General features: G+C 32.6%; 1 protein-coding gene across 1 annotated transcript in view; it reads left to right on the plus strand.

Moving 5' to 3' along the window:
• Positions 1–24,940, plus strand: part of LOC126885075 (uncharacterized) — a 102,770-nt gene that overhangs the window by 13,901 nt on the left and 63,929 nt on the right. Inside the window, exon 2 of the mRNA XM_050651503.1 lies at positions 13,012–13,050. Coding sequence (XP_050507460.1) covers positions 13,012–13,050 — 39 coding nt within the window. The remainder of the gene's footprint in view (positions 1–13,011; positions 13,051–24,940) is intronic.

Below are 24,940 nucleotides of genomic sequence, written 5' to 3' on the forward strand. Positions count from 1 at the left end.
TCTGCATTAAATCAACAACTACACAATCCACACACAACAATAAAACCTAAACTTTTATAATATCTAATTACGAAATCTAAAATCTAATAGGCTATTTATTATGTACTATAGAAAGGAATTACAACGTGCAGTTACTATTGATAATTCTCGTCCATTGTCGCTTTGAGGAATATTAGGAGGTGCTAATGCAACTTTTCCGGCAAGTTTAGTTGTCAAAGTTCTTTATTGTACAAATTATGTTATAAGATACGTGATCTTGGTAGACCAAAATGAACTTGACTTAATTATCTGCTTGCTCTCACACAGATTCAAATAGATCGTTATGATTTCTACGGATATGTATTGTAGCATCCGATTAGGTGTCGATCGTTATAATATGAATTTCTTACTTTTACCAAGATCCTCTGGTAATTTTATACAATTACCGGTTATTGTGTACAATTTCCAGATTATCTACTTTTACCGTAACATATACATAACATACTCCTCTATCGATAAAAAATAATGTATGAACATTTTACATAACATATAAAACATTTTAGCAACATTGCTACATCCTGATTTTTCGGAACTGAAAATAGGCTTAAACTACCTTCACTTTTTGTGCGACAACCACGATATAAATACAAGATAGCTTCCTTTGTTCTTAGCCTTTTGAACAGTAAAGGCTGAAACACAATAGATAGTCGCGGACTAGACTAGCTCAAATTCTTTACGTTGTTTTTTATCTTTATGAACGCACTTAGAAGTGTCAGACGCGACGAGGACTTGATTCAATTTTTATTGAGAATCTAAGTATGTCACTGTTTTGTCAGCGACCCTCTAATGCGTTTCTGCCTTAAATCAACAACTACAAACACCACACACAAATAAAACCTAAACTTTTATAAAATCTAATTACGAAGTCTAAAATCTAATAGGCTATTTATTATGTACTATAGAAAGGAATTACAACGTTAACGGGGTTTTATTATTTCATATGGTCAATGAATCTCTACATATGAAAAAACCGCGGAGTGCTACCATTTAAAGGGGTGCGTTTTTGAGAAATGGATGAATTAGTCCCTGGGCACAGATTACATTAGGGTGAGTTCTATGCACTTTTGGTACAAACACATCTACATAAAAATTGTTCCCGGTTAAATTTCCGATCTAAATATAACTTTTTAAAGTCAAAGATACTTTTTTTTACAAAAATATATTCAAAAGAAAAAGCACAAAGAAACTCAAAAGAAAGAAATTTTGTTTTTTGTCCCATAACTTTTGTCCACGGGGATATAGGTATAGACATTGCTTTATAGAAAAAAACTCACATATTTTCTTTAAAAGGATGTTTGGTAGAGCTCATTAGTTTTCGAAATATGATTTTTCAAAGTTCGCCACTCACAGCAATTTTGGGCAATTTTTCTTGTTATTTCGCAAATATTGTTCTGTGACTTTTTTCTACGTAACTTTAGGCATATTCAATGGTACATGTAAGAGGAATAGAAATCAATTACCTACCTTTAAAATGTTCTACTCTATAATGTTGTAGGTCTTCTTTTAAAGAGGTCATCTTTTTCAAGATTTTATACTTTTAACGAGATTTTATATTTTTTACGATTATTTTTTAAATTGCCCATTTGAAATTTTTTTTTCTAGATTTGGGTATATATTATATAATAAAAAACAAAGCTTATTCTGTTTACTTTAAAATGGTGTAATATAAAAATTCTAGGAATATTTTTGAATAAGATATGCTTTTTCAAAATGTAATAAGCACTTGCAACGATTTTAGATTTTAGTATTATTTTTTAAATTTCTCATTATAACTTTTTTATGTGATTGTGTTTTATGATTGAACCTTATTTTTTATAGGTAATACTTTGGATCCACTTGACTCGGCCGGGCAAACTTAAAAATATAGATTAATTCCAATATTTACTGTCAAAGCTCCTGTACCACAAGTTTTGCTTAAAAAAATAGCATGTAAATGTAACAAACCATGTACAAAAAACTGCAATTGTAGGAAGATAGGAATTACTTCCTATGCCCAGGGACTAATTCACCTATTTCTCAAAAACGTACCCCTTTAAATGGTAGCACTCCGCGGTTTTTTTATATATAGATGTCCATTGACCATATGAAATAATAAAACCCCATTAACGTTATAGTTCCTTTTAGCTATCTTATTTTGAATATAATCAATAGCCTATAAATATAAAAGTATATCAAAAATAGCATATAGAAAAGGTAACGCCGATTCTGTACAATTACCAAAGTCAATGTCCTGAAAGCTCTTTGATTTTGACATTAAAACATATTATAACATATTTGGTTTAAAAAAATTTGGTTCATGAAAATCGCTATCGTGTCGCTTCTTGTTGTTAGTTTATTCTGTTCCCGGCGTAATTATTGAGAATAGATGTCTATTGAAATTCTTGTTTATCATGTCAAGTTTAAATTCTAGTATTTACTGCGGATTATCAAGATATTGTAATAAGAATGATAGTGTATGATGATCTAAACGAGCCCCTAAAAATGATTTGAAATGTTATCGTATCATAGTCGTTTTGATTCGTTTTGAATAATATTCATAGTTACGACTAAAACATAATTTAATAGCGGCTCCGCGCCGGCGCTTGACAATTATTTAATAGCGGCTCCGCGCCGGCGCTTGACAATTGATAAGACTACAACTAGTAAAGGCACATCCTCATGGGTAACGTGACGAACCAAATTTTCGTCGCAAATATCTGCGTGCGCTAGGTAGATTGTAAAATTGGAGTGTAAATATTATTGGAGAGTATCAGACGGGCTTCCGACGGGGAAGATCGACACTAGATCAAATATTTTCAATCAACTATTTTCAATGGGAAATAAGCCACAAGTTTACCAAAAAAATGACTTTATTAACGTTTCGACGCCCAAGTCGGGTGTCGTTGTCAAAATACAAAATAAAGGCCTAGTTCCCATTGAAAATAGTTGATTATAAAAATGCCACAAGAAAATAGCTATAGAACAACAAATATTTACGGTCAAGCAGATCTGGAGCAAATCATGGAAACACAACAGTGATGTTCACAACTTTTTTGTAGACTTTAAACAGGCATACTAATCAGTCAAAATGAACAAACTATATTATATATTGGCTGAATTGGCAATACCACAGAAGCTACCTAGACTCATTAAAGCCACAATGGACGTAACTCAGGCATGTGTACGAATACATACAAAGAATGGGTCGGATATAATAAGAATGGGACAGGGTAGGCTATCAAAAAGAACACTGAACGCTAGAATGCAGGGAAAGAGACCGGTTGAAAAGCCATCAAAGCGCTGTGAATACAGTAAACAGCGACGAACAAGACCTTTTAGGAGTCAGTGTAAGCAGAAGAGCAGTCATGGACAAACAAGAGTGGAGGCAAAAATAAAGGTGACTAAGGCTCAATTTGGGCTGTAGTGCCGTAGAAGTAGAAGAAGGTAAATTCTGCAAATGTGGACGTCTTCATCGCATACATCGGAAGCAAGAATTCTCGACATCAGCTGTCGGTTTTTGAGTGAAGATCAAAGAATTTGCGTCGCGAACGGTTTGAGTGTAAACGAACGATAAAGAAATTTTCAATTGTGGAGCAGTTAAATTTGCGATGAATCATTAGTTCAATACGCACATAAAAATTTAACAGTTAGGACACGGCTGAGATAAAAATTAACGGATGTGTAAACAGGACATGCTGAGAAGGAGTATATAGATAGATTACACGTAGTATTTTACATAGTTTTGCTGATAGGCCTGGATCCTTAAAAAAATTATTAATATCAAGCTCAAAATTTGTTAATAGCTTAACTGTGTCTAGTCGGACAAACTTTGATGTACGGGAACCCTGAAACAGTTAAAGTTTTAAATGTGGAACACGTTACAGGTTTCGAACGTCAGATTACGAAAACGCCCCATGTATTTTGTCGGACAGAACTTCCAATTGACTTGTTACCCTTTCACTAAGCTCTCATGCAAAAATTACACTACGATTTATCTGCTATAATGTCATGTTCTACGCGTCAAACTTATTGAAATGCCCTACATATTTGTCGAACAAAAATTTTTCATATATTATAATTTTATAAAGTTTGCTATCAAATAGACTTAAAAGCAACCTGCTAGTTTTCACAATCCTAAACTGGTCAGGATAAGAGGTTCCATAATTAAAACTTTCCCTGTTAAAGTGTTCCCATACATCAAAGTTTGTCCGACTTCTTCTTCTTCTTCACGTGCCATCTCCGCGACGGAGGTTGGCAATCATCATGGCTATTCTGATCTTAGATGCTGCTGCTCTAAACAGTTCGGTTGATGTGCATCCGTACCATTCCCTCAAGTTACGCAACCACGAAATTCGTCTCCTTCCTACACTTCTCTTGCCCTGGAGTTTCCCCTGTATAATCAACTGAAGTATGTTGTATCTCTCATTATGCATAACATGCCCCAGGTACTGCAGCTTTCGTGTCTTGATGGTTTCCAATATTTCCAGTCTTTTGTTGACTCTTCTCATGACTTCGTTGTTTGTTGTATGCTCGGTCCACGATATCTTCAGGATTCTTCTATACACCCACAGTTCAAATGCTTCCAACTTTTTAGTAGTCGATGCGTTAAAAGTCCATGCTTCTATCCCGTAAAGCAGAGTCGAAAAAATGTAACACCTTGCCAGCCTAACTCTCAAGTCTAATTTCAGTTCTCTTGCACAAAGTACCTTTCTCATTTTATTGAAGTTTGTTCTTGCTTTCTCTATTCGAACTTTGATTTCTTTGGAGTAATCGTTTGTGTGATTAATTATTGTGCCAAGATAGTTATAGTTTTCTACTTGTTCTAAAGTTTTACCTTTAATTGTCAGGCTTTCATCATTATTTTGGGTTTTTGATATCCTCATGAATTTGGTTTTCTTGATGTTTATTGATAATCCATATTCTTCTCCATACTAAACTATCCTGTTCATTAGCTTTTGGAGGTCTTTAAGGTTGTCTGCTATTATGATAGTATCGTCCGCATATCTAATGTTGTTAATTGGCGTTCCATTTACCTTTAGTCCTGCTGTTTCTCCCTCAAGAGCTCTTTTCATAATTTCTTCAGAGTATGCATTGAATAGTAGTGGTGACAATACACACCCCTGTCGCACTCCTCTTTTAATTTCGAACTCTTCTGATGTTTAATGCGTATGTGTGCTTGCTGTTTATAACATAGATTTGTTATGATTCGAAGGTCATTGTATTGTATTTGTTTTGCTTTGAGGACGTCCATTAGTTGTTTGTGGCGTACTTTATCAAAAGCCTTGTTGTAATCTATGAAACAGACGTACATATCCTGGTTCACGTCCAAGCATCTCTCGATTAGTACGTTGAATGCAAAGAGAGCTTCACGGGTACCTACGCCTCTACGGAATCCAAATTAGGTTTCTTCAATATCCATATTAAGTGTTTGGTAAATGCGTTTATGAATGATCTTTAAAAACATTTTAAGTGCGTGAGACATCAGGCTTATGGTACGGTGGTCGGTGCATTCCCTAGCATTTTTCTTTTTTGGGAGACAAATAAATGTTGAGGTCAACCATTCATTGGGTATGTTACCCGACTGATAAATTTCATTAAATATATGACAGCCCTGGCATTAAGACTATCTTCTCCCGGTGAGGGTGGTTATCCCTTATCCGAGGGGTGGAATAATTGATACGCTTTTACTTGTTGAGTTGTTTTATTTACACTCGCATGAGCATAAGCTGGTAGCACCGCACCCAAAGAACGTCTCGTGTAGAAAGAGACACTATCTTTAATGTGGAAATATTACGTCTGATCAAAAAATATAATGACGAATGTCTCATATAATAATAAGAATTCCCTTGTTATAGTTTTGCTGTTTATATATTTAGAAATGCCTATTCAGCATCGACCATGAAAAGTGTTTATAATTGACTCTGCAATTATTAGTGAATCGTGATCTAGGATAACAATATTTATATAATCGAATGAAGGTTGTAATATTGTTATGATGACATAAATAACTGAAAGTAATTATCGTAGATAATTACAGGGTGTTTTTAAGATATATCTACTGAGTACAGATGAATTCTTGTACACCTTCCCTTTTTAGGAATTTTCCGACTACGGGGAGGGAAATTTGCAAGTCGTGCTACCAACCCATACTGTGTTGTAATCAATACAAAAAATTTATTTTATATACAAATTTCCTAAGCCTACGCAAATACATAAATAATATAAAATGTTCGTTTAACAACATTGTTTCGTAACACTTGTCACTCACTGTGTTTTCGGATTGTAAGCATATAATCTATTCTTATGTATTTCCTTGATTTTATTGTTTTCTATTCTGATTTTACAATTAACGTTATTTACTTCTGTTATCGTGAAAGGACCTACATAAAGACTATCAAACTTACCATTCTCTTCCCTTTTTACAAGGACTAGGTCTCCTATTTTAAAGTGTTGTGGTGTTGCTTTGAGCTTATTCTTTTCTTGCCGCTCTTTTTTGTGTTTTAATAAGAAGGTTCTGGCTCTCTCAGAACATTCTGCAACACACATCCCAATTTTCTCTGTCTTCGTCTATGAATGCTCTTACGTACTCGTTCAACGTTCTGTGTAGTTTTTCGCGACTTCCAATGGACTGTGGGTGGTATGCCGTTGAAAAGTTGTGTTCTATTTTTAATAGCTTTGTTAATTCCTGCATTATTTCGTTCTTATACTCTGTGCCTTGGTCTGTTCTTATTTGCTTCATGAGTCCGTATGTTGGTATGAAATGATCAAAGATTCCTCTTGCTATTGTCTCTGCTTCTTTATTGCACACTGGTATGCTGACCGCGTATTTTGTCAGTTCACACAAAATTGTGATACAGTATTTATTACCTTCATTACTTCTCGTGAATGGACCTATTGTATCTATGTATACTATGTCCCATGGTTTGGAAGATGTGTCCGATATCACGAACTCTTCGACATGTGTTCTTTTCGGTTTGTTAATTTGACATTTGTGGCATTGTTTTACGTATTTTCTTACGTCTTTTTCCAAATTTTTCCATCGGAATCTTGCCTTTAGCTTCTTAATTAGTCTGTTATTCCCTACGTGTCCTCCGAACATCGGGTGATTATGGTATTCTCCTATTAATCTGTGTTTTTCTTTGTCATCTTTTATTGTTTCTGGTACTTCACATATGTATATTTCTATATTCTTCAATTTTTTATTTCCTTCTTTAATAAATTCATCAATTGTGCACATTTTAAAAATAATATCATTTGCGTATATTTTTACTTTACGTACTGCATTCTCTACCGCCAGCTTATCAAGCTGTACCAACGCTTGGTTTAAATCGAAACGATTCAATCCTGTGGCTATGCTTTTGCTGCATTTTATTTTGTTTTTGGCCCTAATGCTCAGTCTTGGTGAGATTAGTTCTGCTCCAGAGGACAAAATTGGTAGTCTATGCGCCTCTAAATTATTTAGTACCTTCCTTACTGTCTGTTTGGTGGCTTCTGGCTGTAGTGCGAGTTCACTTTCAGCCTTTGTTTTTCTTGCTTCTTTCTCCTTTTCTTTTGCTTGAGCTCTTGTTATAGCTAGTATATGGGCGTTGTCTATGTATAGGTTTTTTAGTTGATGCAATGTTATTCTTGAAAGGCTGTCTGCGTAGTTACTTTTCCCTGTTATATACTCTATTTCGAAGTCATATTCTTCTAGGTCTAATCTGATCCTCGTGAGTTTTGAGGTTGGTTCTTTCATTGCAAATAGGTGTGTCAAAGGTTTATGGTCTGTTTTTACTTTGAATGTTGGTGCTCCATATAGATAACATTTAAAATAATTAATTCCCCAATGAATCGCTAGTAATTCCTTAACGATTATAGGTTTATTACATTCTCCTTTACTAAAACTTCTTGATGCATATGCTATAGGTAGGTCAATTCTGTTGTAATCTTGACTTAGGGTTGCTGAACAACTCTCATTGGATGCGTCTGTTGTTAAGATAAACTGTTTGTTGAAATCAGGATATTTTAAAATTGGTGGTTTCGTCAGAGATGCTTTAAGCTTTTTGAATGCTTTTTCACACTCCTCGGTCCACGAAAATTCTACTCCTTTCCTCGATAATTTGTTGAGTGGTCTGCATATTTCCGCAAAATTTTTAATAAAACGTCTGTAATAGTTGCAAAATGCTACAAATCTCTTTGTTTCTTCCGCTGTCTTAGGTGTCGGATATTGTTCAATTGCTGCATACTTCGCTTTGTCTGGTGATACTCCCTCTTGAGAAAGATCATGTCTGGTGTTAATCCTGAAAATGCTATTGACATCATTCTTGAAAAGCTATTTGGGCTTACATTTAATCCAAAAGGTAATCTGGTAAATTGAAATGCTCCATTTTCTGTGCTGAACGATGTGTATTTTCTCGATGATTTTTCTAATGGTATCTGGTGAAAGCCTGACATTAAGTCTATAACTGAAAACCATTTTGCTCTTCCTAGTTGATCTAATATCGAATCTATTCTTGGTAATGGAAATTTGTCTGTAACTATCTTCTTGTTCAGTTGTCTAAAATCTATGCATAATCTCCATGCTTTTCCTCCATCTATAGCTTTTTTCGGTACCAGTACTACTGGGCTGTTGTACTCGGATGTAGATGGTCCTATGATTCCTTGGTCTCTTAGGTTTTGTACTTGTCGATTTAATTCCTCTGTTTGCGCATGAGGTGTCCTATAATTCTTGATATATACCGGAGTTTGGTCTTTAACTCTTAGTTTTTGTTCGTAGAAATTGTTACAGGTTAACATATCATGCCTTAGGGCGAATATGTCTGAATATTCCTCGCATAACGATACTAAGTTGTCTCGTATGTATTCTGGTATGTCTAATTTCAGTGATTCTCGTAATTCTTTTTTTCTGTCCTTGCTGTCGTTGACTAGCCTATATATATATTGAATAGTTTAATATCCAACGTCCTGATTGTGCTTGCGTCTACATTTACTGTTTCGTACGTTGTGTTCAAAATTTTGATGTATGGATTATTCCTTGAAATAATTGCTCTTGCTATGAATATTCCTGGTTGTATTTCTTGCTGTTCCACTAACCTGTCTTTCTTTAACGTTTGAAAAATTTTTACGATTCTGTAAATTTCACATCTAGGCGGTATTATTATGGTGTCATTGTCTATATTATCCAGAATTTTCGTACTAATGTAACAATCGTTGTCCTCTTTAATGTGCATTTTAAGGTTTGCGTAATCTAGTATACATTGAAAGTTAGAAATAAAGTCTCTCCCAATGATTCCGTCTCTTGGAATTGGAAAGTTAGGTTCTACCAATTGAAAGATGTGTTCGAATCGAGTTCCTTTTACTTCGAGTGTTGTCTCAACTTCTCCCATGGTTTGCAACTCTCCTTTAGTGACTCCTTTTATTTTCGCCTTTGTGTTTGGTTTCACCTGTTCCTTCATAAAATCTTGTGAACATTTTAGTATTGAAATGTCAGCTCCTGTGTCTATGATAAAAGTGCTTGTGTTTTCAAGAATTCCTGTTTTCATTCGTACAAGTTCGTTAGGTTTAGGTCGAAGTTGTAAATGTTATATTTTATTTCTGCCTGTGTGCTTCCCACTTCTTGTTCATTCAAAACCCCAACTGCTGGTTTTCTTGCTCTTCTTGACTGTCCTCTATTTCTAGTAACCTTATGTTCCTGTTACGTCCGCCTCTCTGGTTTCCTCTGTATGTTTGATTGTTAAATTGTCTGTATCCTCTGTTCGAATAATTTCGTTGATTGTCCGTTGCTTCTCCTTCGTTCCGTTGTCCGAAGTTATTTCTTCTTCCTCTGTCATATTTGTTATGGTATCCTCTTCTGTATTGCTGCTGTCCTCTCCTATTCTCGTAGTTTGTCCTATAATTTAAGACTCTTCCTTGTGCATTTTCTTCAGTCGTATGGATCGACAAAAATTTAGATACTACTTCCTGCGGTGATGTAAAGTTACCTGCTTCCAGTATTAACTTAGCTTTCTCTGCATTAGCGTTTCGTTTCATTTTTGTTACTACTGCTTCTGTCGTATATTTCTTTGCTAAGTCAAGTGGCATTCCTTCCGCTATGTATGCTACTTTTAATTGTTCTGCTAACTCTTCCACTTCAGATGCGTACACTGCTGCATCTCTATGCCCTTGCCTTTTTTTGGCTAATTTGGCTATTAAAGTCTTCGGATTATCACCTTTTAATTCTTTCTTTAGTGCTTCAGCTATCCGTGGAATCGTATCTTCTGTGGTTATTAGGTTCCTAGCCTTATTGGTGAGTCGCGTTTTTATTAGCGTTACAGCTGTGTCTTCATGACCTTCTGCCAATTTTCCAAGTAGTTCTAATGCGTCTAAAAATGGTTGTAATTTCCCTGCGCTTCCATCGAACTCGTTGGGCAATATCTTGCTTGCGATATTCAAAAATTCATTGATTGTCAAAGCCATGTTTAATATTGTTATATCTTGTTTTATGTCACCTTTTTCCTCTTTTATTCCGTCGTTAATTATTTCTTCTTCTCCTTCTTCGTCGCTTTTTCCTTCTTCTATTTCCTCATCGCTTTGTTCCTCTTCAACTTCCTTGTCGATTGGTTGATGTATTGAACTTGGAACCACTGTTCTCACATTTATTGCTTGAAATGATCGTATAACTTTGTCTCTGATTTTTCCAAAATATTTGTTGCACGATTCCCTTTGTTTGTCCGAAAGTGCTTCCCAGTTTTTCCTAGTCAATTGCGTGAACTTGTTATAAGCTTTAATTAGCTGTGTCGTCACTTCTTCCTTTATGTCCTTAGATTTCGGAACTTTTTTCTTTAAGACTCTTCTGCTTTGCCTGTCTATTTCTTGTGCAATTTCCTCAACTATTTTGACAAAATCTTCCCAAGTAACTTTGTTGCTACTCATTTATACATAATTTTTTTTCAGCTCCTGCACTTCCTAGCGAAAATATAAATTCGATAGTCTTACGGTGTATATAGATATGTAGTATATAGATATATAGTAAAAAATATGGTGATAAAATAATACGTCAATATATGGTAAAAATATGTAAAAATTGCAGTGGTAATAAAAAATTCAAAAATAAATAACGTTATATTAACCCTTGTAAATAAGTAGTTAGAATAATAATTTAAATGTATTATGCATATAGCGTATATTTGTTATATATCGTATATTTATTTTGATAGGTATATTTACGATAGCAAATATTAAAATCATAAAAATTTGCAAAAATGTACTAAAAATCAGTAGTCAAATAATAAATGAATAAAAGTCAGCAAGGATAAAGTATACGTTGATAAATATGTAAAAAATCATATAAAATTGTATCATTGCGTCCTATAATAACTTAATATGAGGGTAAAAAAAAATCTTTGTATATTGATAAATATTGGTAATAGAATAGAATAATTAAGTAAAAATAGGTAAACTTGAAACATATATTAATGTAATTAAGGTAGCACATAATGTTTATACTTTATACTTTATATTAATCAGGAAATACCATAAAAATAGCTAATATGGACTTACCGCTTTTACACGTCTTTGTTCGTATCACAAGTCCTCGCTGCATGTTCCATAGCATTGTCCATTGTCCATTGTCCCACGATGTTCCATCTCCATACTATTCCACTTTCAGCTCCGCGTCGGCCTGATGTCTCCATCCATTTTACATACCACACTGTTGTCTAAGGTGGTCTAGGTGCCTGAACATTGACGTGTTTTCTCATTTCTCGTTCTAGACTGCTAGTTCTGAGTTCTCGCCTGGTCTTGGATCGCCATATGACAGCCCTGGCATTAAGGCTATCTTCTCCCGGTGAGGGTGGTTATCCCTTATCCGAGGGGTGGAATAATTGATACGCTTTTACTTGTTGAGTTGTTTTATTTACACTCGCATGAGCATAAGCTGGTAGCACCGCACCCAAAGAACGTCTCGTGTAGAAAGAGACACTATCTTTAATGTGGAAATATTACGTCTGATCAAAAAATATAATGACGAATGTCTCATATAATAATAAGAATTCCCTTGTTATAGTTTTGCTGTTTATATATTTAGAAATGCCTATTCAGCATCGACCATGAAAAGTGTTTATAATTGACTCTGCAATTATTAGTGAATCGTGATCTAGGATAACAATATTTATATATTCGAATGAAGGTTGTAATATTGTTATGATGACATAAATAACTGAAAGTAATTATCGTAGATAATTACAGGGTGTTTTTAAGATATATCTACTGAGTACAGATGAATTCTTTTACAAATAGCTTTAAGAGGACATCTATGTACTCATTTTCTATTATTTTAAGAATATCAATAGGCAGTTGATCTGGCCCTGGGCTTTTTCCGTTACTGTTGTTTTTTAGTGCATACAATATTTCTTCCTTTGTAATTTCTACACTTTTTTCCCTGTTTTCGAAAGATATGTTTTGTAGGTTTTCTCTTTCGTCGTCGAAAAGCTCTTCCATATATTCTTTCCATCGTTTTAGCTTTTCGTCAGTCGTTATAATAATGTTTTCATTTTTGTCTAAAAGAGTTGTGTTGTGGTTTCTTTTTTGCAGCCCTGCCATTTCTTTAACCTTTTTATGCAGGTTGAATAGATCGTATTTGTTCTGAAGATCTTCTATCTCTTTACATTTTTCCTCATAGTAAGTTTGTTTTGTCTCTCTTATATTTTTTCTGATTTCATTGTTAATTATTTTGTAATTGTGATTGTCTTTGTTCTTGGCTTGTCTTCGTTGGTCCATCATGCCGAGTATCTCGTTGGTCATCCAGTTGTCCAACTAGACACCGTTAATCTATTGACAAACTTTCAGCGTGCTAATAATCAACTTTTTTTGGTACGCGGGATCCAGGCCTAAAATGAAATCGTTTATGATGCTTTCCTAATAGATACTATATTTGCCAATAATAGTGAATATTAACTAGAAATGTTTAATATGTTATTTATTTCTTTTATGCAACATAAATGCAATATCTTATATTTTGTTTTTTTTTTGTTTTAGTTCTCTCAAATGCAGAATACGCATTAGAGAAGAGAAGTGGTAAGTCATTCTTATTAACCGACATATTAGTCTAGCCAATGTAGTTCTTGCGTCGAAAAAAATCTAACAATGTTTTTCTTTTTATAATTTTATTAACCTTCCGATGACCAACCTTTTTTTGTTACATGGATGACCAACGGGGGTAAAAAATGACCCCAGGTCAAAAATGACCTGGAATTAATATTTTCAGCATTTCAATCTTCATCTAACAATATATCCTCGTTTTCTGATACTATTTCATCTTCTATATCATCATAAAAATCGCTAGCAGTAACAATTTCCTATAACTCAGCCTCAGTAAGATATTTGCCGGCCATTTCTTATATAATTTATGTACACAAAATACTAAGAAACTATATAACCCGATCTATATAGACATTTGAAATAACAAAAATTGCCGGAGAGCCAAATTTTGGTGGAGAGCTAGGGTATACCATAACAAATAAAGTTTTAAAAGTCCCCATCGATCCCATGTGTGCAAAAAAAGTTATTCGGTGTCAAAGGTCAAAATTTGAGATTTTTTGGATTTTTTTCGAAAACAGTAGGTTTTATCAAAAAGAACCTTAAACCAAAGTTGTAGATATTAAAATTCTCTACAAAAATAGTCCTTACTATTTTTTTCCTAAGAGTTGCCATTCCTGAGATATCGCGATTCTAAAAGTCACATTATACCTGATAAATTATGCACACGTTTCCACACTACCTGTGAGGTAGTGTACTCGGCGCGTTTTTTTTACCGTGGTTTCTCCTGTAGGCCTACTCCACCAACTGTTTTGACAATTTTAGGATAATTTAAGGAAACAATACCGGTCAAGTTCTAGATATTACCTTATGATTGATATTGATTATTGATATTGCTATTGATTTTGTTAGGTTAACTAGTAGTTTTGATTTCTTTGGATATTTTAACCAAATTCATATTCTTGAAAGCCTGCTTCAACAGTCAAGTCTTCTTTGATTACATCTTCTTCCTCTTCCTCTTGTTGGATGTTCAAAGATTGTTCAAATATGACTGAGTCATTGGTCTCTTCATTAAAATTACAGGAGTCTTTCTATGTTGTACTAAACTGAACATTTGAGCAAGACGACTGACCTTGGCAGTTGGTACACTCTAGAGAACACAGCAACCCGACTTTTTTACATCCATATTTTGCACTACAACCTTTTTTGCAATTGCAAAAAAAAGTGTTACGGAGTTTTTCTGGAGCAGGTAAGAGTAAGATTTTAATCGATTCTAGAGTATTATCTATAAATTTTCAACCCCAGTCTTCTGGATTCAGTTCATTGCCTAGCCATGTTTGAACTTGATATATTCTATACAAATGTTTAAAAGCAGATGCTGATGTTGGAGGAAGACATGATAGTTGGACTTGTTTCTTGTTTCGCGTAATTTTTACCAAAGTTAAGTATCGGTATTTACCAAGACAACTAATTTTTTTGGAGCTCCATAAACCGCAAGAAGGTAGCGAATTCCTTCCGTAATTATTGTTTGCGGTGTGGAATCAAAAATTCTGTAAAAACTTTACAGCAGTCAGTCAAATCTTTTTTTTTTCGAATAATTTAAGTACTGGCGTTTTGCCCCTTCTGTACATTGCTGACGTAGTGTCGTAGCTGGTTATCGCATATAAAAATAAAATATATTTTGGCATTTGGGATAAGCCGATAAACTTTTCGAAGAATATATCTCTGTTCGCTGTTGAGCCCTTCCAGGTTTCAGAAAATAAATACCTTTATCTACTGGAGTCCTTGTAGTAAGCATTACTAACAAATCAACATCTTCACCAACTACAACTGTTGTGTTTGTTGCCTTAAATTTTTCAATTGCTGTCTCAATTATAAGGACATCTGCGTCATTTTTAGCTTGTTTCACTTCAATATTCACAGCTGTTAATTTGTCAGTTGGCCATGGAAATGAAACGAGATTTATTATTAATGTTAGCGAAAAATTGTTGCTGATTCGCTGGAACTGTTATATTTTCATCAAAGATAATCTCGGAACCCGATGATGTTTTTGTAGTTCGACGACGTTGTTCTGCAGCTTTAATATTCTTTGTCGAGTCACTGTAGCCGTCAAATACCAGTCACTGTAAACCCGTAATGTCTGCTAAATGGTAGACGCTTGTAATAAGTACTTATATTCACTTCAACTGAACCGTTAGCACTAAAAGAAACAGATAATATGAACAAGACCTACGGACAGTACTGTAGCCATTGTTTACGATAGACAATCTGTTCTTTTTTAAACAATGGTAGGTATAGCCAAATGTTTTCTAAGGCCACGTGGATAGAGGAAATTCAGTTTGGGTCTGATTATCTTTTGAAGAAATATTTTCAGAATAGTATAATATATTATATAAAAGAGACACAAAAAACAGGCATTTATACTTGTCTTAAGCGCCACATTATGTATATACGTGGCTTATATGTGCATATATAATGTATAAAGTAACTTTTAAAATCGCGATATGTCAGGAATGGTAACTCTTAGGAAAAAAATTGTAAGGATTATTTTTGTAGAGAATGTTAAGATCTATAACTTTGGTGTGATGTATTTTTTGATAAAACTTACCGTTTTCGAGAAAAATCCAAAAAATCTAAAATTTTGACTTTTTACCCCGCAAAACTTTTGTTGTATACATGGGATCGATGGGGACTTTTAAAACTTTATTTGTTATGGTAAACTCTAGCTCTCCACCAAAATTTGGCTCTCCGGCAATTTTTGTTATTTGCCAACTATTTTGATGTCTAAGTTGACCGGATTAATAATAATATACGCCAGAAAATAAAAATAATGACTAACTGTAGCAGACAGGAATGTCATGATTCGTACATAACAGGCACCAGAGACTAAAAATATATTTTGATAACGCGCAGTGTAAAACTACTTGGAATTCCACATAATAGACGGTATTTTACTAAACATCAACGTCAGAATATATTTTTTATTCGCAAAATATAGGGAATTCTGTGTATTTCAAAATATGAGGATATTTAGAATGATATTAAAGTCAAATAAAAAATAATGAGTTAAAAATTGAAAATACTTTTGAATTTATTAAAGAAAAACATACGCTGGGGTCCAAATTTACCCCCCCCTGGTCATCCGAAAGTTAAAGTATTACCCTTTCTGCAATATAGCAATAAATACAAAATAAGGGGGCAAAATTCACCTGTTGTTCTTCAATGTTTTTGAACCATTTTGGAGGCACTTAGAACCTTAGTGTTTCGCTTATAAAATTCTTATAACATACTTAAACCGTCTACCAAATTTCATTAAAATCAACGTTATAGATTTTGCATAATAAATTTGCAATCTAAATATTTTTAAAAAAGTTCAAATTTTATAAAATCTTTCTGAACAAAAAGTAGACCATATAGAAGTTGGCTAATTTTTTTACATTACCTAAAGAGACGCTCTACCTATTTAATACACTTTACAGAATTAAAATATGTTTATTTAAGGGGCTTCAACAATGCTTCAAAATGATAAACAATTTTTTAGCTTATAAAAAATAGCTTTGTTTAATAATAAAAAAATATAATTTTTAGTAATGCAAATAATCAAAACTAGTATAACTTGAATTAAACTTTCAAATGCTGTCAGCAGAATTGCTATTTTATTTTTTAATAAAAAGTTATTCGGGTTCAAAAATTGGAATTTTTAGATTTTTTGAAAGTTCAACCGCGTTTATCTCGAAAATTATGCATCCTACGAAAAAACTTGTAAGAACCTTTTTTGCTTAAAAGTAACCAAGAAATCCAAAAAAATATTTTATTTTGCGAAAAATCAATGTTATGTAATTCCTCAAGTTCTTTGCTTATAACAATCTTATCGACATCCGCCGGATCAACTGTTACCCAAAAAATTCGTGTGCTACAGGTCAAAATACACTAAAAAAAAACTTGGGTAAGTCCATCTAAATAAAGGAGGCCGTTGCATTCCCTGCTGCCGAAAACACTAATTTCTTCTATAAGCCAAAAAATTGTCTATAACTTTAAAACATTACTGAGGATGCTTTAATAATCCGATTTTAATTCTGTAAGGTGTATTAGATAGGTAAAGCGCCTGTTTATAATATTTAGAAAAATTTTAAAAGTTTCTGAACAAAATGTAGTCTATTTTAAAAGTATGTTTTTTACATAATATGTAAAAAAACATACTTTTAAAATTGCATACTTTTTGTTCAGAAAGTTTTTTAAAAATTTGAACTTTTTTAAAAAAATTTATATTGAAAAATTATTATGCAAAATCGATAAGGTCGATTTTAATGAAATTTGGTGGACGGTTTATGTATGTTATAAGAATTTTTTAAGCGAATAACGAAGTTTCTAGGTGCCACCAAAGTGGTTAAAAAATATTGAATAACAACAGGCGTATTTTGCCCCCTTATTGTGTATTTATTACTATATTGCAGAAAGGGTAATACTTTGAGACATTTTTAACCAGTCGTATATCATACAATATGTAATTATCTTTATTTTATTTATGTACAACTTTGTTCGAAAGTGAATTGTTTTAAAGTTATAAGCAAAGAAAGCAGAAAAATTCGATGTTTATCGGAATTTTTAAATATTTTAATTTTTTTATTATTGTTCCGGGCTTATTTGAGAAGGAGCATAAGTCTAAGGAAAAGTTATTTACCAGCAATTTTATTGCTGGAATCGAATTATATATAAGATCCTATATATTAATAATATAGGTATACTCCGCAGAGAGTGTGCTACTTTTTTATAAACAAAATGGCGCCGACAAATCGTATTTTTTTCAATTATCGCTCTATAACTCCGAAGATTTTAACTTTACAACAAAAACACCCAAACAAAAATTCACCGCAATTAAATTCTGCATAGATGTATGTTTTTGCCGATTGGCTCCGACGAAAATTTTCCTCGGAAAATGCGGGTTTTCCCAACAAAATCTCTAATTTTTAAATATAGTTTAAGTAGGTAATTATTAATCTATAATTAAATAATTTAGTGACGTAAAAGCTTTCTTGGTATAGATTGTAATTTCAGAAGCCGGTGAAAATTAAACGAATATTTTAGCAAAAATTCAATTGTTAATTAACAATTTACGATTACATTGATACGAATATGAATATTTTAGCAACAATTCAATTGTTAATTAACAATTTACGATACATACATTGATCAACCTTATAAAGATTATAAAGATGAGATGCTTATTTAATATTTTATCGACAAAATATAAATTTTTCGTTTTTTTTGCATATTCTTTAAATTTTGAAAAAAAAAATGTTTAATACGCTGGTCTAATTAGTAAAGTAAAAAGAAAGGTTATTTACCAGCAATTTAATTGCTGGAGTCGAATATTATAATTATGATCCTATATACACTAAGCTCCAAAATTAACGCACCACCCTAAAAATGGGACATTTTTAATGTCTCATATTTCCTAAACCTGTTGTCCGATTTTAGTGATTTTTTTAATATGTTATAGATTTATTTTACAAGAATATCGACGTAATAATATTGTTGCTAAACAGATAAGTGTCATTGTATACCGGGTGTAACAATGATAGTGTGTTTTTTCCTCAAAGTTTGGAACACCCTGTGGAATATTCTAGCATATATCGCACCTTGAAAACCATAGGGCAATAATTGCAAAAATCATAATATCGAGTTATGAGCATTTTAAATTTTTGTAAAGTTAATTTTATTTCCTGTAGTTCCCAAAATTAAGCTACAAACCTGATATTTGGTACAATTGTCTTTAATTTTGCATATTTTTATATGAATTAAGAAGTACATAAAATTTCCTCCAGGAAATAGGTATTTTAGCGCATACGGCCATATGGTTTTAAAAAATATATCAATTTTCGCAAATGACGCAGTAAAAATGCATATCAAATAACAGTTTTTTTATTTAAGATTGAAGCAAGACTTTGATATTCAAAGTATTGCATATTATAATCTGTCTGTTCGGTTTCTATTGTTGCATTGGTCACGTGTAAATCTGCATAAAACCTATGATATTGCTCTTGAATAACATTAGCCTTACATAGTGAGAGTCTACATCTTGTTTTTGAGATTGCATATTCCTGGTGGATGCTAATATGTTTTACTTATTACGTTCCATATTAGCCACATCCCTCGTTGTCTTTGCCTTGTATTAATGGTTCTGAACTCTGTATCGTTGAAGCTTGCCTTAACCTGAAACTTATTTTTAAATGTCTTCTCCACCTAGCTCATCTGAATGTCATTCCAGACGACCTGATTTCCTTCTTTGTCAATGTTATAATTGTTCCCCATTTTCTTACATCGTTTTAGAGTCCAATATATCCGATGTACACCTTTCATTAATTTTTTATAAGGTTCACCTGGTTTTTTCGCTGTTTGAACTACTGTGAACCATTGCGCAGCCACGTAAATTGGTAATCTTTTAAAGCCTTTCTTTTTTGTTCCTCAATCAAAGAATGCACGTTATATACCGTATTTTGGGAGTGACCCGTTATCAAAAATTTGTGGGTAATTTTAGGTATGTTCAATTTCTGTACTGCATATTGATAAAGTTAGACAATATTATACTTGTTCTTATTTTGCCCACAGTAGTTATCGGAGTATAATTTTATTTCTTTTTTCCTGGCACGGTTCCTCAGAAATTGTAACAGGAACGACGCTATTTCATTTTGAATCACGATTAGCAATTCGCTCGAACCAAAGACAGAAGTGTCCTGCATTTCTGGTCAGGTAAAAAATTGTGAAATTAAATAATGTTGATTATTTCATTCATAGGAGATTCTGACCAATAGAAAGCTACAGAAATCTAAATTAGACTGATAATTTTTGATAATTTCCCGTCGTCAAGTATATTACGCCAGATGCCATTCGTTGCTATGAAAAAATACATTTAGTGACATTAATGACAATTAATGTTTTAAAAATTATAAAAGTGATGACTTTCAACCATAAAATATTTATGACAACTGTGTGTTTAATTGTACTAATTTGTACTTACATAAATAAATTACAATAAAATTTTGGTTTTGAACAGTTTTATTCATGAAATAATCGCAATAATCGTGACACTTTGACATACTCATGACACTTTTACAAAATTTCACTCGCCTTCGGCTCGTGAAATTAAAACTGTCAAAGTGTCACTCGGGAAAAATTCAATAATTTTAGAGCTCTTGTGCAATTACTACTGATAATCTCCTTTTGTAATAAAATAAAGAGACTTCGCCTGAAGGCGTCGGTAGTAATGATTGTAAATCAAAACAAGCAGCGATGCAAGTGTTGGATTTTGCAGATTTTAAGTCATTTATTTCTCTTTCCTATTGAGTTCCACTTCCTGACGGTGAGTATTATAGGCTGTTTCTAATGTCGATTTATCTAATTAATTTCTGTAACGTTTTCACAACAAGCAAAGGTATTTTTGGGCTTAAAGAAGTCTATATTAAATTCCGTGTGAAATATGGTCAACATCGTAGCGTAATTTCCGAACACCGATCCTTTTTCTTTGCAAAATTTTATATAATCGCGATGAATATCAGCAAGAGTTTTGTCATCGCTGATGAATTATCTGATAGTTTGTCTCCTTAGGTAGAGAGATTCCACTCTAGGAATGGACTCGATGTAAATCATTATGTTTTGTTTCACGACTTCGTTGATTCTTTTTCCATTCTTATGAGTTTCTCGCTTTTCTTTTGGGATAAACCCATCTGCAGTACGACGTTGTATATTAATTTGTTATATTCTTGTCGCTTATTTCCAGTGTTGCAATGAAATCTCTATGCACCACTCTATGTTTTGTTGCATGCAAAGGATTTTTCCTTATTACATCTTGCTTCTATTTTACGAGCGTGGGTCACATTTTGCACATATTGCCATATAGATCTGAGTTTTTGTTCCAATTTTAAAACCGTAAAGCATCAACTGCAGATAATGCCTGATGGTATAAAAAGAATAATCGATTTTTGAAAAAAGCCATAGGGATGTATTTTTCTGGTGCCAAACTTAAATTTTTTTGAAGATGCTGCTATATAGCATTAAAAAATAGATTTTTTTTCCTATTAGACTGCATTTAAAGGTCATTTCATGAAAAAATTGCAGTTATTGCCATATGGTTTTCAAGGTGCGATATGGGAGACATACTATCCTAAGTCCGTTTTTTCAGAAAAATACATTATTGTATAGCTGGGATCGGAATACCCTATATTATTCAGGGGAATACTATACTAAGTCCAAACTCTTTTAGAAACGAAATTATACGAGAAAATATGTATACTATGTCCAGTTTGCTTTAGAGGTATATAATCTTATCTGGACTTAAACTTATATTCCTCCAAATGAAATATTATGAACCGGATCCTAAGTCCATTATAGGATTATATGCCTCTCAAGGAAAATATATCAAGTATATATAGTGCAGTCACTGAAGGTTTTCACCTCCGATTTCGTTGAACCTCCATCTATTTTCATGAAAATTGGTGAGAAATTAGAGGATACCTCAGGGAACAAAGGTGACATGATGCCAACTTGAGCTTTTACCCTGGGGGTGGATGCCACCCCTTCTCGGGGGTGAAAATTATTTTATTAAAAATAATACCATAAGTCCATAGAGGGACAAATTATAAGCAAAATTTGTAATATAAAGTTATTAAAATAAATCAACACTTTTTGAGTTATTAAAGACCAAAAATTTTATTTTTTCGTAAAAAAATGCATGTTTTAAATCGGTTTTTCACGTATAAATCAAAAACTATAAGCTTTTACAAAAAAGTTATTATTACTGAAATTGAAGATAATAAAAAAATTAATACACTCCTCACATAAAGAACTAAACTAATTCTAGTTCGAAGTGAGTTATTGGTAATTGAATGTGTATTTTTTTAGACGAGTACTCAAATCTAAGTATTCAAGCTTAAATAACGGGAAAACGATGCAATGTATAAAATATTCCTGCTAAACATTTATCAAAATACTTCAGAGTACCTATCAAATGAGCTTTAGAACAAGGAAATAGTCAAGATTAAGCAAGTTATAATGAAAATAAAAGAACCGTTTCGATTTTTTTTTATAAAAAAGTGAAAAATGAAACATACGCGATTTCCACAAAAACTAAAATTTATAGTAATTCTTACAAGAACTTCTTTATATTAGCATAAGTAACGTTTTCGATAATTTTGACCGGTTTAGAATGCATATTTTTGAAAAAAAGGTATAATTTAAAAAAATCGTAATTTTTAAAATTATTGTAATTCTCATATTCTTTTGATAATAACTCCAAAAATACTCAATATACGTAAAAAATTATATATAACCAAATTTTAGTTTTTTCTATGTCAAATATTTTACCTGTTTTACTATTTCTATAGGGTAAAAAATAACCGAGATAGAAACGTTTAAATCTTAAATTTTGCTGTGGGAACCATGCAACCGGCGTTATTTAACCTTTTAGTTTTAAAAAGTAAGGGGTTCAGAAGATTAGGTTTAACGTGCTTAAATAGCACTTGGAATTAACTTTCAAACAATTTTTAGGAAAACCTGATATCCTAAACACGAACGAAGTTATTAAAAAAAACATTAACATTTTTTGGAAAAATTTTTAAAAGATAAATTTTGAAAAAATTTTGGTGCATAAATTTTAACGCTATCAACATATTCGGGGGCTCATTTCATAGATATTTTTAAGTACTTTGACAAATGTTTAATAAGTTAATGTTATAAAATGCATTAATTTCCCGTTATTTCAGCTTGAATACTTAGAGTTTTTTACTCGCCGAAAAAAATATACATTCGATTACCTATAACTCACTTGTATTTAACACTAAGAGGTTTTTCTAGTAAGGGATTTATTACATTTTTTATTAGCTTCAATTTTGATAATAATAACTTTTTTGTAAAAATTTACACTTTTTGAGTTATTGATGAAAAATTGGTTAAAATCATGCATTTTTCTCAATAAAAATAAAAATTTTTGATCTTTAATAACTCAAAAAGTTTTGATTTATTTTAATAATTTTATATAACACTTGAAATTTTTCCCTATATCAAATTATGGGGTTATTTTTATAAAATAATTTTCACCCCCGAGAAGGGGTGGCATCCACCCCCAGAGTAAAAGCGCAAGTTGGCACCATGTCACCTTTGTTCCTTGATATATCCTCTAGTCACTCACCAATTTTCATGAAAATCGATGGAGGTTCAACGAAATCGGAGGTAATAGCTCATATCCACCTTCAGTGACTCCACTAATAATAAAATATACACACACGTGTGCATTTTCGTGGAACTTAATATTTTTAAAACAAACTCAAGTTAAATGCGTAGTATATTAAGTGCACATCAAGTAGTGATTGTTTAGAATATTGGTTTAGTAATTTTATGGTTTACAGGCCGCCCTAATTTATTGTGTTTATATCTTTTGGAGATTGGATTTAATTATTACTTAATTTATTACGTTGTACTAAGCAGTATTTTAACGAAAAATTGTCATTAATGTCAGGCAGGCGCATTCTGAATATAATATAATATTTAGTTTTTAACGTACCAGCATAGCAAACCGAAAACAGATTTAAAGTCGAAAGCGTGTTATTTTAGAGAAGGTATTTAGTGAGTCTTTTATTGCTTTAACAATGGCTTTTCGCAAAAGAAGTTTAAAGATATTAGATTTGTCACTCTCCGACATACCTAAGTCTTTAAATACAGACCCCAGATTACAAAAAGGTAAGTTTTATCACTAAATTATTTTTTTTTCAGTCAGTCGTGAAAAAATAAATGCAATATTTACTGCTTTTCTAAATGTTAATAAAAATATATTTAATAATAATTATTTTATTTAAACTCTGCTTCCTTTGTAACGAAACTTTCTATTGCAGGTGAAGATAAAGAAACCCTACCACATCACGAACTTAGCGATATATGCGGCCAAGATGCAGCCATCAAATCGGCTAGTGCTGCAGAAGAAAAGCACTCTAAACAAAGTTCTGTGGTAAGTGCCAACCTTTATTTAAGTGACAGCGATTACTCAATAAAGGATAAAGATTATCAACCAGATTCGGACACTGATTCGGATGAAAGTGGAAGTAGGTTTCCTGTACCTTTATCGGCATTTCCAGAAGGTGTGCCAAGTACATCTAATGCTATACCAGACTCTTTAACTACTACAGTAGGAGATACTAGAAATCCCAATCGTCTAGTGACCAAAAGAAAAGTTGTCAATAAAACAAAAATAAAGCAAACAGGAAAGAAACGAACACGACATGTTCTTAACTGGAAAGCAAATGAGAGAAAAAGAAACTATGCTGGTGGAAGGGCCTATATTAGTAAGAAGGGTAAGAATGTTCCTTGCAAAAATTTAAAAGTGTCATGCGGAACATCTTGCCGCATGAAATGTGGTTCAAAATTATCTGAAGCTCAAAGGGAAGATATTTTCAAAAAATATTGGAATGATACAGCAGATTATAACATCAAAAGGCAATTTATATTATCTTGTGTCCAAACGAAACCTACAGAACGAAGTACGTTGCGCTCAGGAGATGAATCTAAACTAAGATCAAATACTTTAGTTTACTCTTTTGTAATTAACGGTAATAGAACTGTAGTTTGTAGAACCATGTTCTTAAACACGTTAAGAGGATCGGTACGTTTTTTCGGCTGCAATGCTATTCAAATAGGGATTCATTTTTTTCGAATCCTGAGAAATCTAATAAGTATTTTTAAAAAATTTAAACGCAGAATGAAAGACTACGTCATTAGCGAGGGCCCAAAGTCCCTGAGAACTTCTATATTGTTTATTTTAATAAGTTACAGGGGTGAAAAATAAGAGAAAATTTAGTGTTATTTTTAATTTCAAATATCTCATTCAAAATAAACTTTTTATTTATTCTAAGGGACTTTCGGCCCTCGGCAATAATTTAGTCTT

Source organism: Diabrotica virgifera, chromosome 5, assembly GCF_917563875.1.
Source record: "Diabrotica virgifera virgifera chromosome 5, PGI_DIABVI_V3a".
NCBI classification, from domain to species: Eukaryota; Metazoa; Arthropoda; class Insecta; order Coleoptera; family Chrysomelidae; genus Diabrotica; species Diabrotica virgifera.